General features: G+C 40.8%; 1 protein-coding gene across 4 annotated transcripts in view; it reads right to left on the bottom strand.

Moving 5' to 3' along the window:
• Nucleotides 1-9,178: 9,178 nt before the first annotated feature.
• PRPS2 (phosphoribosyl pyrophosphate synthetase 2) overlaps nucleotides 9,179-18,400 on the bottom strand; it is a 30,054-nt gene continuing 20,832 nt past the window's right edge. For 2 of the 4 annotated variants that reach the window (XM_027533681.1, XM_027533677.1), the window contains exons 7-8: nucleotides 11,436-11,542; nucleotides 9,179-9,960 (exon numbers count right to left, since the gene is read on the bottom strand). In XM_027533681.1, the coding sequence (XP_027389482.1) occupies nucleotides 9,918-9,960; nucleotides 11,436-11,542 (150 nt within the window). In that variant the 3' untranslated portion in view covers nucleotides 9,179-9,917. Of the gene's footprint in view, nucleotides 9,961-11,435; nucleotides 11,543-15,514; nucleotides 18,077-18,400 lie in introns of those variants that run through there. The other 2 variants (XM_027533678.1, XM_027533680.1) reach the window with 1 other exon arrangement.

Below are 18,400 nucleotides of genomic sequence, written 5' to 3'. Positions count from 1 at the left end.
ATCAAAATTAATTGCATATGGCTCAAAAATTTAAATGTTAAGACCCTAATGCTGGGAAAGATTGAGGGCAGGAGAAGGGGATGACAGAGACCAGACGGTTGGATGGCATCACTGACTTAATGGACACAAGTTTGAGCAAACTCCAAGAGGTGGTGATGAACAGGGAAGCCTGGTGTGCTGTAGTCCATGGGGTCGCAAAGGCCGGACATGACTAAGCGACTGAACAAGACACTGAATATTAAAAATACTAGAAGAAACCATGGATAAATGTTTATATAATCTTGATATGGTAAAGCCATTCTAAGCACAACAACAAGAACAAACAAAAACTCAACAGCAACAACACCAGAGTCTGAAAGCAAACGTCAAAAAATTTAGCTACAAAAAATACGTCTGCTTACTAATCTATAAAGTGAGGGATGAGGCCATGTGATCAGTAAGGGCATGCGTTCATGTTTTATAGTCTAACATCTTGAGAGATTATGATACAATTCTGTGTTCTTGTATTGTTATTCATCTTTGATTCTATCTGCTAGGTCCCCAGTGATATTGCAGACCCCTTGAGTCAAGAATGTGTTGTCCCCCGCATCTCATCCATAATTGGTACTTACAAATCATTTTCATGATGATAAAATGAAAGTGATCATGAAAACCCGCATAATTCAATCTCTTAAGTCAATTTTGAGAAGAGTTAGTGTGGCCCCCATGAGCTACCCGCATTTGGGTGACATCGTGGGCCCAGGCTGCCGCAGGTTAGTTGGCTCAAGAGAAACGATTGGATGACGAGGATGTGCTGTGCATGCTAAGTCACTCCACTCGTGTCTGATTCTTTGTGGATAAAGAGGATAGAGTGCTTCTATTTATCTTGCAAGAACAGGCCTCTCGTTGGCTGGGACACCTCTTACTTGGTTTTCTAAGTCTCAACACATTTGTTTTTTTCCTTTTGGATGCTCAGTCGTGTCTGACTCTTTGTGACCCTATGGACTGTAGCCCACCAGGCTCCTCTGTCCATGGGATTTCCCAGGCAAGAATACTGGAGTGGGCTGCCATTTCCTCCTCCAAGGGATCTTCCCTACCCAAGGACTGAACACACTTCTCTTGAGTCTCCTACATTGGCAGGTGGATTCTTTACCACTGCATCATCTGGGAAGCCCCTTTTACATCTGAAAGAAAAAAATCTTTTTCCTTTCAGATGAAAATAAAAGAAGACGGAAATGCCCTTGGTGGGTAGTTAAGGTTTAGGGTAAAGTGAAAGTTGTTCAGTTGTGTCCAACTCTTTGTGACCCATGGACTATACAGTCCATGGAATTCTCCAGGCCAGAATACTGGAGTGGGTAGCCTTTCCCTTCTCCAGGGGAACTTCCCAACCCAGGGATCAATCCCAGGTCTCCCACATTGCAGGCAGATTCTTTACCAGCTGAGCCACAAAAGGTTGGTAAATGTAGCAAACTGCAACATGTGGTATTAAAAGAGGGTTTGTTGTTTGTCTGAAGTTCAACTTTAATTGGCTGTCCTGTATCTTACTTGGCAGTCCAAGCTTTGTGTCATACTTTCATCTAGAGAATTAAACACTGATGATTAAGTTTCTGAAATGAAAAGGCAGGCCAGACTTCTGCAGGATCCAGAGTGCTCAGTGAACAGGTATACAGCTGGGGACAGAAACCCAAGGTTTGAGCCCCAGCGCTGCCATTTGATGGACGTAGACATCAAAGAGGTTGGGTGGAAACTTAACAACATACATACTTTCCTAAAGCTGATGAGAACCTAAATAAATCCCTAAATCAATTGCTCTAGTCCACCTAAGGCTGTGGTCCTAGCATGGAGAAGTAGAACGTCTTAACATTTCTTTATTTGGGCGAGGATGGGAGTGACAGACCCCAGTGCTTCCCCAATTTCTGTTGCCTGTTTCCACTCTTGCATACTTAAAGTCAGGGCTCGCTTGAGCAAAAAGAGAAAGAACTTTAACGACAAGTGTCATAGTATTTTTATAACAAGGCTAAAATTTTAACCCTTTCAGTTAGATACAGCCATGAATGTCTTTCAAATAAAAAACTTTATTAGGAATTTGCAGATACCATGAATGTGCTCTTTATAGAGGACACATGGAAACAGAACACAGCCTCCATAGTTCCTTCGTATATAGTATATTTTTAGCACTGTAAAGTCCCAGTGTCATAATTAAACTTGTCTTTTGTTTCATCCCCCCTCCTCCTTTAAACTGAAATGTGAGGCAGTTCTCTGCTTAGTCCTCTAAGTTTCATTTTATCTTGAAATGAAAGTGTTCTGAAAAAGTCCTTGACAGGATATGCAAATTCATACAACAAAAACCTTCTTTCATGTTGAGGACTGGCCCCATATAAATATTAGTTTACCAGATGAGTCCAAAGGGTCAGCTGCTTTGAAAGAAGGCCCTGATGCAAAAACTGGAGGGCAAGACTTAGAAAGAGAAAGGCTATTTATGGAGGTAGTGGTCGCTAAGCAGTTCTGCCTGCTGCCTTGGAAAATCAGAAGCAGTTTTGCCAGGTGGGCATCACAGATAATCCCTGTCACCATCTGGTTTGCGTAGATTCATAAGTGGATTCATTAGTAGTGAGGTATAGTGGCAAGAACACTTGCTTGGGATTCGAGAGACATAGCTTTGTAGTAAATATGTGACCTCACACCTATACATTTCTTAATGTTTGAGTCAGAAGCACCATCACTCGAAAAGTCTAAGAATAAAACACCTGAGAGACAGCTATTGTTAAAACCTGGTTTGCCCACAAGGAAGCTGACTCCAAGAAATCATATATCTAATATGCAAAACCAGTTGTAATTCATGTTTTCTTGACTCCATTGCCCATGTTCTTTCTGAAAGTCATCGAAACAGTGAAGACCTCAGCAATTTAACCAGATAAGAACACAAAGTATGATTTTTGAGTTTATTTTCCATACGTGATGTAACTATTCACATAAGTGATCATCTTTCGATGATCTATTGCTGTGTAACACATCAGCTGAGAACAGCAACCACTGTATCTGTTTACCCTTCTGTCGTTTGGCTGGGGCTCTGCTGGGCTGTTCTTCTGTTTGTCTCAATTGAGGTCTCTCACGTGGATGCAGTCAGATGGCTTTGTTCACAAGTTTGGTGCCCCAGTGGGGACAGTTGGGAGGCTGTGACCTTTTGCTCTTTTACTTTCTATGTGGCTAGCTTGGGCTTCTTCTCATGGTGATTGGGTCCTGTTGCTGTTGTTCAGTTGCTAAGTCGTGTCCAGCTTTTTATGATCCCATGGACTGCAGCACGCCAGGCTTCCCTCCACCATCTTCCAGAGTTTGCTCAAGTTCATGTCCATTGAGTCAGTAATGCTATCTAACCATCTCATCCTCTGCCACCCTCTTCTCCTTTTCCCTTCAATCTTTCCTAGCATCAGGGTCTTTTTCAATAAGTCAGCTCTTCCCATCAGGTGGCTAAAGTATTAGGTCCTAAGAATAAGCATTTCAATATACATAAGCCCTAATACGCAAGCAGTAAGCCTTGTTTGCATCATCCTTCCTAATATTTTATTTACAGTAAGTCCCCTAGATACAATCCTTCAAGTTGTGAACTTTCAAAAACGCAAAACATGGAGCTTACTAATGAAGACTTGATGGGATTGGATGCCTAGACATCCAAGGACGAAGACAGACTAGAGGAAGGAGTAACTGAAGAACCAAAGAGGTTCACAACTAGGGGAGTTTCTTTACTTGAAGAGGCACTGTTAGTTTTTGAGGCACAGGAGCCAAATGTAGAACAGTACACAAAGGCTGTAGCAGCTGTTCAGAACGCAGTCCAGTGCTACTGTGTCATCTATGACTAGAGAAAAGGAGTTACTTCCCTCATAGCTGTCGGTAAAGAATCTGCCTGCAATGTAGGAGACCCTGGTTCGATTCCTGGGTCTGGAAGATTCCCTGGAGAAGGAAATGGCTACCCACTCCAGTCTTCTTGCCTGGAGAATCCCACGGACAGAGGAGCCTGGCAGTCTATAGTCCACGGGGTCTCAAGAGCCAGACATGACTTAGCAACTAAACACCACCACCACCACCCAGAAATCACTGGATCAGTTTTTTCAAGAGGGTAGATAGAACTGAATCCAGCAGAGTCAGAACCTGTGCCATCAACATCAAGCGTAAGTGACATTGCAGCTCTACCATCTCCCACCTCCTCTTCCTCCCCCAGTCAGTACTTCTTCTTGCCTGTTCACTTGATGCCAGCTCCTGTATGCCAGCTGTTGTACTGTACTACTGTACTTTTCAAGGTACTATACTTTAAGATTAAAAATGTTTTATTGTGTTTCTGTTTTTATAACAGTACAGTACTATATAGCCAATTGTGTTAGTTGGGTATCTAAGCAAGTGGGTATCTAAGCAAACTTTGTAGGACTTAGGAAAAAATTTGACTTATTACTACAAATGCACAAAGTATATTATAATTTAGAACAGGAATTGGTTTGATGGAGCAATTCTATTCATAGGAATTATAACAAGGATAAAATATTTTTAAATTCTCCAAAATGTACAAGCTAGCTTGTACTGATTTGTGGCATTAATGGTGGTACTTTGTTCTTTTATATACTCTCCAGTGCTCTTTATATTTTCTAAATGTATAAATGCTGATAAACTCACATGTTAGGAAGAGCCAGCCAAACCTGAGAGTTTCTTTGTGGCCGTGACATTAAACCATACACACTGGAAAGGGATCAGTACAAAGTGACTGATGTCTGCACCCAAAGATTCGGATTTCATTACTCCTGGGTGAGGCTTAGGTTACCCAGAGTTTTCCAAGCTGCCCGATTCATTTCCAATTGACAGACAAGGTTGAGACCAACAGGCATAGTAATTCTCTTGATTGACCTCTGTTTAAAATATGATTGGTTGACTTGCATTCTCCCTTCTATTAAAAAAAATGTTGACTCATCTCCAGGACCTATTTAACATTTCAAGTCAGTCGGCTACTAGTATGTATGCCCTTCTGTGTCCACCAGTTGAGTTGATTTCCAAGATTCAGTTGTACTGGTTTCTAAATCTTTTTATGCCAGTTACATGTTTTTAAATAAATATGAGTATAAGCAGAGACAGAGTTAAATGTTTTTTGACCGGCAGCCAAAGCAAGCTGCTTAGAAAAGAAAACCACAATGGTTCATTTTTTCTTCTCTTCTTAAAAACTTATTTTCATGATGGTTCATTTTCTGTGTCAGGTTGGCCAGGCTTCAGTGATCCATTGTTTGGTCAAACATTAGTCTGCATCTTGCTGTGAAGGTACTTTGTAGGTGCAATTAAGTTTTACAATCAGTTGATTTGAAGTAAGAGATTACCCCAGATAATGTGAATGGGCTTCAGAACAAAAATCGAACTTTTCCAGAGGAGAAGGAATTTTGCATTAAGACTGTCACAGAGAAATCCTGCCTGAGTTTCCAGCCTGCCACCTGCCCGGAAAATTTCAGATTCGCAAGCCCCCACAATCATCTGACCCAACACTTTACAGCAAATTCATATCTGTATCTATCTTATTGGTTCAGTCTCCAAAGAATCCTGACTAAAAGCTGTCAGGTGAGATGTGGGTGAGATAAATGAAAAGGGGAAAGTATCTGAAAAGATTCTGTACTCAGACTGTTGTACACATGTATTTAAGTTCTCACTCCAGTTAAAATTTTAAAAAATAAAGGTATTCCAGGCAGTTTGTGGAAGACAGGTAATCACAGACCTGTACTCAAGGGGTCTTGGCTGTACTGTGAAAGCTTGGAGGTAGTGCTGTACTTGCCAGCTAACAAGTTCATCTGCCACAGGTTCCTGGATGCTGAGGGAATATAAGAGACTCGAGGTCAGGCACAAGGACTTTAGCACTCATAGCACAGCAGGCACTGATTCCCTTTATCCCACCAATGCCACAGATTGGCCCCAGGTGGATGCTATACATGAAGTGGGTTTGCAACACAGCTGAGGGACACTGAGTATAGAGAACCCTAACATTCATGATGGGCTGCAAGCAAACCTAGCTGAACTTTGCCCAGGGGGAAATGCTGTCTTTATTAGACCAGACAGCAAACAAACCTGCCATCTGCCTCAGAAAGGGAGGCTATGTCTGTCTTCCAAAACTAGCCACTATCTTCTGCTTGCTATACAAACATCCTTGACAAGATGATCCAGAGGCAATGCTCTCAATGCCTCTGCTAATGAGATGTAGAGAACTGCACGAGACCTCTGGAGAACTGTATCCCCAAATAAGTCCATTTATATAATTGAAGTTAAAAAACAATATTTAAGTCATATATAGATCCTTTTTTAAAATATGAATTTATTTATTTTAATTGGAGGCTAATTACTTTACAATATTGTATTGGTTTTGCCATACATTGACATGAATCCTTTTTTAATAAGAGTCCTTGGGGACGGAGGAGGGAGGAGGGTTCAGGATGGGGAACACATGTATACTGGTGGCAGATTCATTTTGATACATGGCAAAACCAATACAATATTGTAAAGTTAAAAATAAAATTAAATTAAAAAAACATATGAGTCCTTGCCTTGGGTGTGGAGAAAAGGGAACCCTCCTACACTGTTGGTGGGAATGTAAATTTCAGCCACTATGGAGAATAGTAGGGAGGTTCCTTTAAAAGCAAGAGTTGCCGTATGATCCTGCAATCCCACTCCTGGGCATATATCCAGACAAAACTATAATTTGAAAAGATGTATGCACCCCAGTGTTCACTGCAGCAGTATTTACAATCACAAAGACATGGAAGCAGCCTAAAAGTCCATCAACAGCTGAATGGATAAAGAAGATGTGGTGCATATATACAATGGAATACTACTCAGCAATAAAAAAGAATGAAATAGTGCTATTTACAGCAACATGGATGGACCTAGATTATCATACTAAGTGAAGTCAGTCAGACAGACAAAGAGAACTATCACATGATATCACTTATATGTGGAATCTAAAAAAATGATGCAAATGAACTTATAAAACAGAAAGAGACTCACAGACATAGAAAACAAACTTATGGTTACCAAAGGGGAATGGTGGGGGAGGGATAAATTAAGAGTTTGGGGCTAACAGATATACACTACTTTATCTACTGTAGAGGACAGGAACTATATTCAATATCATTATAATAAGCTATAATAGAATAGAATCTGAAAATATATGTATATACACACACATCTATAAAACTGAACCACTTTGCCCTATACCAGAAACTAACACAACACACTGCAAAACAACTACATTTCAATAAAAAAATAAATAATCCTTGAGTTAATTGACTTTTGGTTGTTGTTGTTTAACTGACCAACAGTATTGAAAAAAAACAGTATTAAATAAAACTGCTTCTATTATTTTTCTCTTGGTTCCAGCTTCCTTTCTAAAGATACTCTTGTAAAAGAGATTCCCGTATTAATAAAACCACTGGAAATTCCTTAGACATTAAGAAGTGTGTGTTGAACCCATTATTACAAATGATTAAGTACTGCTAATTTTTAACATTTTTTGGTAATAACTATTTTTTCAAATGGAATCTTATACTTTGTGTTTCTAGAAAATAAGCATTGCTGTTTTCCATCCATAAAACCAAAGTATTAACAATAATTCAAATATTCCAAGCTACTAAGTACCTGACAATTATAGTTTGGAGGTAAGTGGAAACAAGTATCAAAAACTTCTAATCTAGGTACATGTGAATCTTCAGATAAATTGAAAGCTTCTATTCTTTCCAAATGTCCGTAAGTAGGCATAAATGTCCAGAGTAGGCTTAACTTTTCAGCTGAATATATGAATTACGATTAAGTATAATTAAATTGATTGTAACTTACTAGAGTCTTCTTTAAGAAGGAAAGGATCTTCTATGCAATGCATGAACTCAGTCATCAGGGATGATTCAAGCTTGGCTGCATAGTGGAATCTGGAGGTCTTTAATAATCCTAATATGTGGATGCTTCATGGGTCAGTTAAGTCAGACTCTCCAGGGGCAAGGCCCAGGCATCAATTTCTTTCTTTCTTTCTTTCTTTTTTTTTTTTTTTAACTGAGGTGTAACTGACATACAGAATTATCAGTTTTGGCTATACAATCTGATGATTCAATACTTGTATATGTTGTCAAATGATCACCACTGTAAGTGTAGTCAACATCCATCACCACACAGAGCTACACATTTTTAAAATTAATTTCATTTTAAACAATATTTATTTTTTTCTTTACTTTCAACAAGGGAAAATAATTTTTGTGAGTACATTGTTGAATTTATTGCCAGCATCATCTATATTTGTATAATTGCCCACATTTCCTTCATCTGCTTTTATGTACAGAACAATAGTATCACCCAGCAGGACTATTTTATTTTATTTTTAATTTTATTTTATTTAACTTTACAATATTGTATTGGTTTTGCCATATATCAACATGAATCCGCTACAGGTATACACGTGTTCCCCATCCTGAACCCTCCTCCCTCCTCCCTCCCGGTACCATCCCTCTGGGTCATCCCAATGCACCAGCCCCAAGCATCCAGTATCGTGCATTGAACCTGGACTGGCGACTCATTTCATATATGATATTATACATATTTCAATGACATTCTCCCAAATCATCCCACCCTCTCCCTTTCCCACAGAGTCCAAAAGACTGTTCTATACATCAGTGTCTCTTTTGCTGTCTCGTATACAAGGTTATTGTTACCATCTTTCTAAATTCCATATATATGCGTTAGTATACTGTATTGGTGTTTTAAGCTCCTTGGGGGCCCCATATGCAACCAAGTTGCCAACTACTAAACTACAGGACTTAGCCTTGCGATATAGCTCTCAAACTTTATTGTATGGAACCCCATGCCTGCCACACCTGTTTCTGATCCAATAGGTCTGGGGAGGGACCCAAGAATCTGCATTTCTCCTAAGCTCCCTGGCAATACAGATGTCACTAGTCCAGGGCCACACTTTGAGACCCACTCCCTACAGAATTATGGTTATGTTAAAAACATCCGTGCCCCAGGGTGGTTATTTCAAATCTCCCCACATTAGCATGACTCTGAGAAAGGACCAGGCAAATGCCATGTGTGCAATGGAGACTTTTTTTTTTTTTTGGAAGGAAAGTGAACAACCAAATCTGCAGAAGCAAGCATCCCAGGCTGATGCAAGTACCATACCCTATTTTGTGCTTTTCTTTTTTTTACTGCCCTGAGACTTAATGACAAACTCCTTTAAGGACCATCAAAGACCCAATAGTAAGCAGTGGCCCAATACTTGGAAATCTCCACCCCTTCCCCAAAACAGCAGGAATAATCCTCCCACTCATCACCCAGCCCACATATTTCCAGCAACTGACACACACTCACTTTCTGAGACGGCCCATACTCTGTCTGTGGAGTGTGTTTCTTTCCAAATAAATCAATGCACTTCTTACCTGTCAGTTTGTGAAGGGAATGTTGGAGGAAACACCTGGATGAGAGGAAAGGCCTCCAGAGCACAAGGCCCATTGACCAACTACAGCATTTCTTCTAAGGAACAGGGTGGCCTTAACTGAGCCAGTCACTTCATCCTTGGGCCTTAGTTTCTTCATCTGAAAAATGAGTCTAGAATGTTTTATCTAACTCCAAAATCTTATCAATTCCATGACATTTGACAAGAGAGGTGATGGGCTCTAGGACGTGACCACAGAAGACTCTGGCCACCTGTCACATAAGAGTTCAGTCACTGAAGGCCCAGGACTCCCATCACCTGGGCAGTGCAGAGGGATCTCTGCTCTCTGGATGTAACTGAAGTCAGATTAAAATCCAGCCATCTCTTTAAAGCTTACCTTAACCAGTTTCTTGACTCAAAAAACACACCTTGTGATCCATGCTAAAGCTGAAACCATTCTGAGAGGAAGTGGAGGGAGCAAGAAAGCACTTCGTGATTTATTAAAATCTCACCATAATTCATGGCCGACGTAGGGATCACTGTTTGAAGTCCTGTGTCAAAAGGATAATGCAATTATTTTGGTGTAAATTTCACATCGTAGCAAGTACTGGTGTTAATATATTTAAAGTGCCTTATGGGGACTTCCCTGGTGGTCCAGTGGTGAAGACTTAACCTTGCCATGCAGGGGGTGTGTATTCAATCTCTGGTTGGGGAGCTAGGATCCATATGCCTTGTGGCCAAAAACCAAAACCGAAGCAATATTATAACAAATTCATAAAGACATTTCAAAAGTGTGACTTATGACTACCATTGTCTTATCCACTTTGTTTTAAAATGCTTTTCTACTTGAGACTGAACCAGCAGAAGGATGGAGCTCCTCTGGAATTCTGACCTTAATGTCAGGACAGAGGATTAACAAAGAAGGTCCTGGTTAAAATAAATCTATGGTTCTCAGTAAGGACCAATTTTGCCCCCAGGGAATACATGGCAATATCTGGTGACATTTTTTGGGTTGTCAAAAATGTGTGTCTTGGCCCCAAAGGAAGGAGGCAGGCTGCCACCGGCTTCTAGACAGTAGAAGCCCAGGGATGTTGCTGAACATCCCATGACGGGAAGGACAGCACTGCAACAAGGAATTATTTAGTCCAAAATGACAATAGCACTGAGGTTGAGAAACCCTTAAATAAACAGCACAGGGAATTCTACTCAATACTCTGTAATGGACTATATGAGAAAGAGTGGGTATATGTGTGTGTATATGTGTGTGTGTGTGTGCATATATATATATATATATATATAGGTATATATATGTGCATGCTCAGCTGCTCAGTCGTGTCCAACTCTGTAATTTCATGCCCTATAGCCCACCAGGCTCTTCTCATGGGATTTACCAGGCAAGAATACTGGAGTGGGTTGCTATTTCCTGCTACAGGGGATGTTCCCAACCCAAGGATTGAACTCACCTCTCCTACATTGGCAGACGGATTCTTCACCACTGAGCCACCAGAGAAGCACATATGTACAGTGTGTGTGTATATATATATATATGTACATGTATGTATATATGTACAGATGATTCACTTTGCTGTACACCTGAAACTAACATATTGTAAATCAACCATACTCCAGTAAAAATAATTTTAAATTAATAAATATGTGCAATTCCCCCGCACCCCCCTCAAAAAAAGAAAAGAAATAGATTTTCTGGAGGCAAAAGGAAATGGCCAGAGGGATGAAGAGGGGCAGGAGCAGAGGGACTCTGTCCCTGAGGGGAGGTGTCTGACCCCAGAGAAAGGCTGTGCTCCTTTGTACATCTGGCTTCCTTCCCCGACCCCATCTTGAAATGCTTCCATCAGGGACATTGATTGAAGGTAAAATTGGTTCTGAGGAAAATACGTACTAAACATAAGAAGCTAATAAACACAGGGAAAAAATGATTAGCAGCAGAAGGACACCAGAAATGGCTATGAAAACAACAGAGTATGTTAAAGCAGGTATTTAACCTGGTAGAGACGTAGTCACGCACCTTTGAAACAAGCTTGCCTTTGTTCTATTTACATGTAATGCTGGGTATGAGCGTCTTGGTAGGCTCAACATAAACAATTCTGATCGCAGATTTGTTTTTTTACAATGCTGAAAGAAAAATACACCAACAATATTAAAAACAAACACAAAAACACCCCACAGCACTGCCCTTGCTCCAAATGAAGGATTGTGTCTACCAGGGTGTGGCGATCATCCTTCTGTGTTGCCCACATCACACGCCTATGTATGAAACAATCCATGATGTGTTCCATTTATCTGGTACTTTCATCAGAAGCCCATCCTAACACAGTGATCTAGCAATTGCTCCACCAAGAATGAATGGGTGAGTAAGTGTGAGACCCCCTTCTTCACTTTGCCGGTGGAAGAAACCATCAAGGCAGGCCGGAAGACTCCAGATACAAATCTTCCATTTGACATCTATCTGAAACAAAATGTTCCTAAGAGTCAAAATACAGAGAAGACATACTTCTATTGGATTATAGTTCCTATAACTTGTACAAATATAACATCTCCAGTGACAAAGGTTGAGACTCCGTTTATGGCTGCACCAACGCAAATCAGTAAGGAATTACTGACTGAAAACACCAGCCTTCTTGTGCTAACTGGTTGTCCCCCTTGTGCTCTTTTATTCACAGGACATTGTCCATGAGTTGTGTCTTCATGGACGCGCTGCTCTTTGTAGGCTATGAAAACCATCAGTGGGGAAATGAGTGCACAGTTACTGCAGAGTGGGGTCTGTCCCTTTCAGTACTTTAGGAGGCTGCTCCACAGACCTGGTCCTAAAAACAGGATATTCTGAGATTTCGAGAAATTTGGGACCCTTCCTTGGTTCCTTGGATGAGTTTCAGTGGCACTTTGAGTTCTTTTTTGTTTAGTGTGGACCATTTTTTTTTTTTTACAGCATTTATTGAATTTGTTACAATATTGCTTCTGTTGTTGATGTTGTTTTTTTCGCCACAAGGCACGTGGGATCTTAACTCCCCAAGCAGGGATCAGACCCACACCCCCTGCATTGGAAGGTGAAGTCTTGACCACTGAATCACCAGGAAGTTCCCATAAGTTCATTATATAGCAAATGTACGTGAAAATGTGCCCCCAAAGGATCACTCTGATGATCTGACACAAATTCAATGTTGCTGCTAAGTCACTTCAGTCGTGTCTGACTCTGTGTGACCCCATAGATGGCAGCCCACCAGGCACCCCCGTCCCTGGGATTCTCCAGGCAAGAACACTGGAGTGGGTTGCCATTTCCTTCTCAAATGCAGGAAAGTGAAAAGTGAAAGTGAAGTTGCTCAGTCATGTCCGACTCTTAGCGACCCCATGGACTACAGCCCACCAGGCTCCTCCGTTCATGGGATTTTCCAGGCAAGAGTACTGGAGTGGGGTGCCATTGCCTTCTCTGAAATTCAGTGTAAGGCCTCACAATTTTTCTGTAATTCATGGTCAGTCTTGGTGTTGAGGCAGGAAGATACTACATTGAATACTCCCTTCAAAGCAGAGGAGGGCGATGTCCGTCAGTGAACATTTGGGATTCTCTGCCTTCTACCTGGACTGTTCCCTGGGGTCTCTAAAGGTCACTTACAGCTTTAAAGGCAGCTCTGCCAAAGGACTGGCAGTCAAGTCAGATCTTGAATATTTTTCCTAAGAGTACCCCTTTTTCCCTCTTTTACCTCTGACTAAAGCCTTCAGCTTCTACAGGTAATTGACAATGGATTTTTTTAAAAACTGTGATGCCACAGGTCACTGGCACATTATTAGGCTTGTCATATAGCCTCCTTTTTGTTGCAACTGGCACAAAGCCAGTTCAGAGCCACGAGCATGGGATCCTTTAGCCAAGGTGATGCTGGGAATCCAGAACCATCCACGTTAGAAGAAAGAGAATTTGAGTGACCAACCTGGCATGCCCAGGACTGCAGGATTTCCTGGGATGTAGGACTTTCAGAGCTAACACTAAGCAAGTCCCCTGCAAGCCCAAACATGATATTCACCTGATGGGGAAGGAACCATCTTTGCCACATTAGAACCACAGCCTTCAATTAGTAGAAACAGTCCAGCTAAACCTAGCATGAAGTCACAGCCTATTAAAACTGCTGGGACTTGACCAATCATCTACCTCCTCATTTTCACAAAGATACCAGACTCAGAGTGGTTGTCGACCTTTTCCCCGGGTCACACAGCTTGCTGGTATATCAGGAACCAGATCCTGGAACGCAACACTCCCAATTTAGGGCACTTCCCACTGCATCACATTTTTTGCTTTGCTCTTATCACTCTTGTAGAATGAGTTCATCTGAATTTTCTTCAGGACTTGGCTTTTAAAACAGTGAAAATTGCTGTTTATATTGGGCAACACTTTTTTTTCATGTTGGGATAGTGAATGGCATCAGGAGGCTATAACTGGCCTCAACTGGCCATTCACATTACTACATGGCATCCATTCCTGTCATTTTACAGCCCAGTTAAAAATCTTCAGCACGCAACCACTAGTCATCACGAGATGCCACCCTTGGTGGAGATGGTCACATGTCAGGACGATGTACCCCTGGGTGACCGGCTGGTTTGTGACTAGCTCACAGGCACACAGATTAGCATCTACAAAGTGCATGAAAATCTTGCTTCTTCATACCTTAGATTCTTTCAGGGGGAAGACATAAGATGCCTGTTCTAAAAAGTTGAGGTTAATGTAGAAAACAATCAGTTTTAAGTACTTTACAGGTATCATCTTATTTAATCCTCAGCACTTCCTCTGAGTTACCATTATCCTGTTTCAAATACAAGGGAACTGAGGCATAAAGGGGTAATTAGCCCGCCCTGAAAGGTTCTGTTGTTGCCGTTGTTTTAACTCTAGTAAGCGGTGGAGGGTTCTGAGCCTCACGCTCTTTCAGAAGAGAAAACAAGAGCTCAGGAGAGCAAACCAATCCAGAACATGGACTCTGGAATGCAAGGGGAAAGGTGGAGGGCTGTGTTCCTGGGGTGCAGGAGATAAACCAATATGGTGACGATCTGCAGTGAAAAGGAGCGACTCTGTCGACTTCTGCATGCAGCACACACAAAGGATAACGTAGTGTTTCAGCCCGACCTCCATCTTCATTGGCTATCCTCACTTAACCATAGTAAGTACCAAACACCTTATGCTGTCCTGCATCAGTCCATGCTGGAGTACAGCCACTGGTTCTGGAGAATCCCACCATGATGTACCATTGCTAACAGTCCCTTCACAAAGTTCCTTCTCAGCTCCCCAGCCTCACTCGATCCTCTGAACCCCTTAGTATTGCATCTTCCCCTTTGACTTTTAGCCCGTCCACCCAGAAACTCAGCCAGTGGGTTGGATAGGACCTACCACATGAAATCAAACACTTCTGAAGAAGTGTGACAGCATTAATGAAGTGAAACTGGCAAGTTGAAGTGATTTTGATATTTCCATCTCTCAATTTTCTTCCTCCCTTCTAGTACATTCTATCCTGTTCTGTCTTAAACTGTGATCTTCTGCAGCAGGCTTAGTTTTAGTTCTTTATATTTAACTGGGAATGTATTTCACTGGCACCATTTAAGACAGAATGGTGCCACTCTCAGCATTAGCCACACATTAAAGCTGAACTTTCCTGGCAGAACCATAATTAGAAATTTACTTTGTCCCCACAGGAGTAACTTAAAGCATCACAGAACAGGTAGTTGTTTTATGGGAGAACAAAACTCTTCCTGGTGCTTCTGAAATCAAAGCATGTGAAAAACTTTTAAGGGGCCAACATTTAGGTTTGATCAATTCCAACTATGAACACAACTACTCTGATATGAAAACACACAGTGCAGTCTTCAGTTTTATAGGAGACATCTAGAATTCTTCAGTGGCCCAGATACTATGCTTTGGGGCAAGGAAACTGCTCACCAGTTCTTCAGAAACACCTTCAAAATGGAGAAGAGCTGACTTCAATGAATTCTGCTTTTTCTATAATTTTATATGCTGGGCTCTAGCCATGTTGTAGCAAACACTTCAAGGTACCCCATAAAAAAAAAGTCACTCCATCAAAACATATTACTCCATAATGATTATACAAGGTATGAAAGAAAGGAGGAGCATGATTTTATTGAAATCTTTTAGTACAGTGTTGGAAGATCTTCGAATCCTATATTCTAAAGCAATACAAGCACTGCAAATGACGTAGTTCCTGAATCTAGTTGAAATCATCTCTACCACAGGAGAGTTATCATACAAATCTCTTGAAGTTGTTGGATGTAATTTAAGTGGAAAATGGAGCAACTTTGGTATAGTCGTATTTCTCTGGATCCCCTTTTTGGCTAGATGTACACCAAGTCGATTGCCATTCAGCAGAGTTGGATAGAACCAGTATGTTTGATGGTTTCATTGAAATGTTTCCGCACGAGCAGCAAGGGATTGCATGAGCTCAAATGAAGCAGCTCTCAAGGCCATCTTCATCATCTTTCTTTGAACTGGACCATCAAATGCCACTGCGTAGGGCTAAGTCTAGTCTAGTTAGTTGACAGATGTACCAGAAGTACTTTAAAATACAAAATGAAGCTAAATAACCGTGGAAACAATCAGCTCTTAATTCAGAGAATGACAATATCACTTTCTTAATATCTTTATCTGAATATCATTTTTGAAAATGAATTTTAAAATTATATGTCAGCTCTATAACACATTTAGATCTATGTGTTAGACTAAATCTTCAATGAAATCACTGCTTTAAATCAACAGGTTTTAGTAACTGTTAATGTGTCTATGCTGGGATGCCAAGATGTCTAGCTGCGTGCATTCATAACTACATTTTCACTCTACAGAAATTGAAGAAATACAGATTATCACTCATTTGTCAAAAAGAATAATTACATACATCTCAATGGACTCTTCATATATCTCAAATCAACTCTGTCTAGATAGAGTCCATGTATTGCATAGGTGACTTTAGCCATTTTAAGGTACAGCAAAATGCTAGTTTCTGCAATGATTAAAACAATCCTTTAAAACTTTGATTTAACCTCTGCTGTGATGAAGTTTGAAATCTTAAAGATTGCCATTCAGGTTTGTTAATAATTTAAAGAGACCTCATTTTTCCACCCACTGAATTTAGATCCGAGACTTTGCTCTGAGTTTTGAGATCCAGCAGGAGGAGGAGACTTCTCTTTCTTTTTCCTGGGCTTTGTCTATGGAGGCACGTTTTCTTTTTTGTGGGTGGAAGCGCTCAGCTGGTTGTCCACCAATGTGCCCTTAGTACAATTCAGAGTTGCTGCTTGCTGCCTGCCACCGAGGAGGGGGCACCTCACTCAGGAGCCATCAAAGGTCACCTGTGAATAAAGCTCTCTTCCCTCCACCATCACTCCTTGGGCCACCACTGAACATTCACTTCATGGAGCAACTAATGCTTACCTATTTGTCCTTTATTTGGTAGGCCCTTCTCACCTATGTAACAGCTTTAGCTAAAATAATCTATTGCCTAGAAGGTCTGCTACTTGTGATTATAAAAGACCAAAAACCACGAGGTCACCACTAAGGAGATAACGTTTAAACGTGTATTTGGAGGCACCCACCAAAAATGTACCCTTTTATCATGTCAAAAGCAAAATATAGATGGGACTAGTAAAGCTAAGAGGACTTAGGGAAGAAGTCCTTGTTGCAGTGGAGAGCCATAACATAAAAATCTTGAGGAAAAAGGCAGAGTAAAAGCTAGAGCTAAAAACAGGACATTAAAAAAAACAAGATGGCAGGACATGAGGTGCATCTGGATGGACAGAGCTTGAACGTGACCCCGAACCTGGAGATTATCTTAAAAGAGTTTCTCAATCAGATCTATTGCTGAACAAACTTTTGGAATTTTAGAACAGTGTATTTCATGAAAAGTGACAGTCATGCTTTTCAGAAGTGGTAATAAAAAAATACACTGCTTCTGAGGTGTCTATTGTTTACCAAAAATAAACATGCCAGTGGCCATCTTCAGCTATTGATGCATTTCATCCTAATTAAGCATAATGACCAAAATGGTTTCCTGGAAACCTGACCACTAAAAACAAATATTCAAAATTCAGGGTATTATTAATTCTCTAAGGTTCACTCAAAAGTGAAAGACTAATTCTCTACAGGGTTTCACCCAAATGTCCATAGACATTATCATTTTATATTTACAAAAAGGCTTTAATCTGAAGTGACCTTTGGTAGCCCCGAAATTCTTAAACTATGAACTTCCACAATGAAATTATAAACTTGAAAGTTGTGGCCTCAAAGTACTGACAGAACAAAGGGCGGGGGGAAAAGTCACTTATCAGAACAAGTCAAGGTAACAAAAACATTTCTCCTTTAAGACTGTTCACTTAAAAGATCAAATAACCACTGCCCTCCTCACTAAAGTGAAAATAAATGGTTGAGATCTTTAAGAGGGGGAAAACAGTGGCCTTGGAGTATACATAGACCTGATGCTTTCGCATTAACATAACTGCTCAGTCCCAAAGCTAAAAAAATCAGACAAATGCACGCAAGTTAGAAGCCAGACCAGGCTTGCTCCACACCTCACATCTTTACAGTGGGACGTGACTGAACAGGTAAGACACAGATTCACCGTTGTGGGTCCTTCGGATCGCCTCAGCCAAGATCATCGAAATGTCAATAACCTAAACACCAGTGAAAAGACAGAAAAGGGGAGAGGAAAGTGGGACATCTCAGTGATGTTTAATTAGAAACATAGAAGCCAGAAAGCCTAGAAAAGCTTTCTCCAGCACATAAGATATGCTACTTGTAAACCCCCAGCCCATATCCACTTCTTCTGAGAGGACAGTTTATGCCTGTCTTCAGAGTACAATCCTGGGTGAGGGATCCTGGAAGTAAGATTTTTCAGTGTAGATACTTCAAAGGCTGTTCAGGGCTGCTGTTAACCAGAGACATCCTTTTCTTTGGGTGTTTGTTGTTTTTAAATTATTTTTACTCAATCATTGCGT

Source organism: Bos indicus x Bos taurus, chromosome X (assembly GCF_003369695.1).
Source record: "Bos indicus x Bos taurus breed Angus x Brahman F1 hybrid chromosome X, Bos_hybrid_MaternalHap_v2.0, whole genome shotgun sequence".
Classification (NCBI taxonomy): Eukaryota; Metazoa; Chordata; class Mammalia; order Artiodactyla; family Bovidae; genus Bos; species Bos indicus x Bos taurus.
This window is presented reverse-complemented; position numbering and strand designations above follow the sequence as displayed.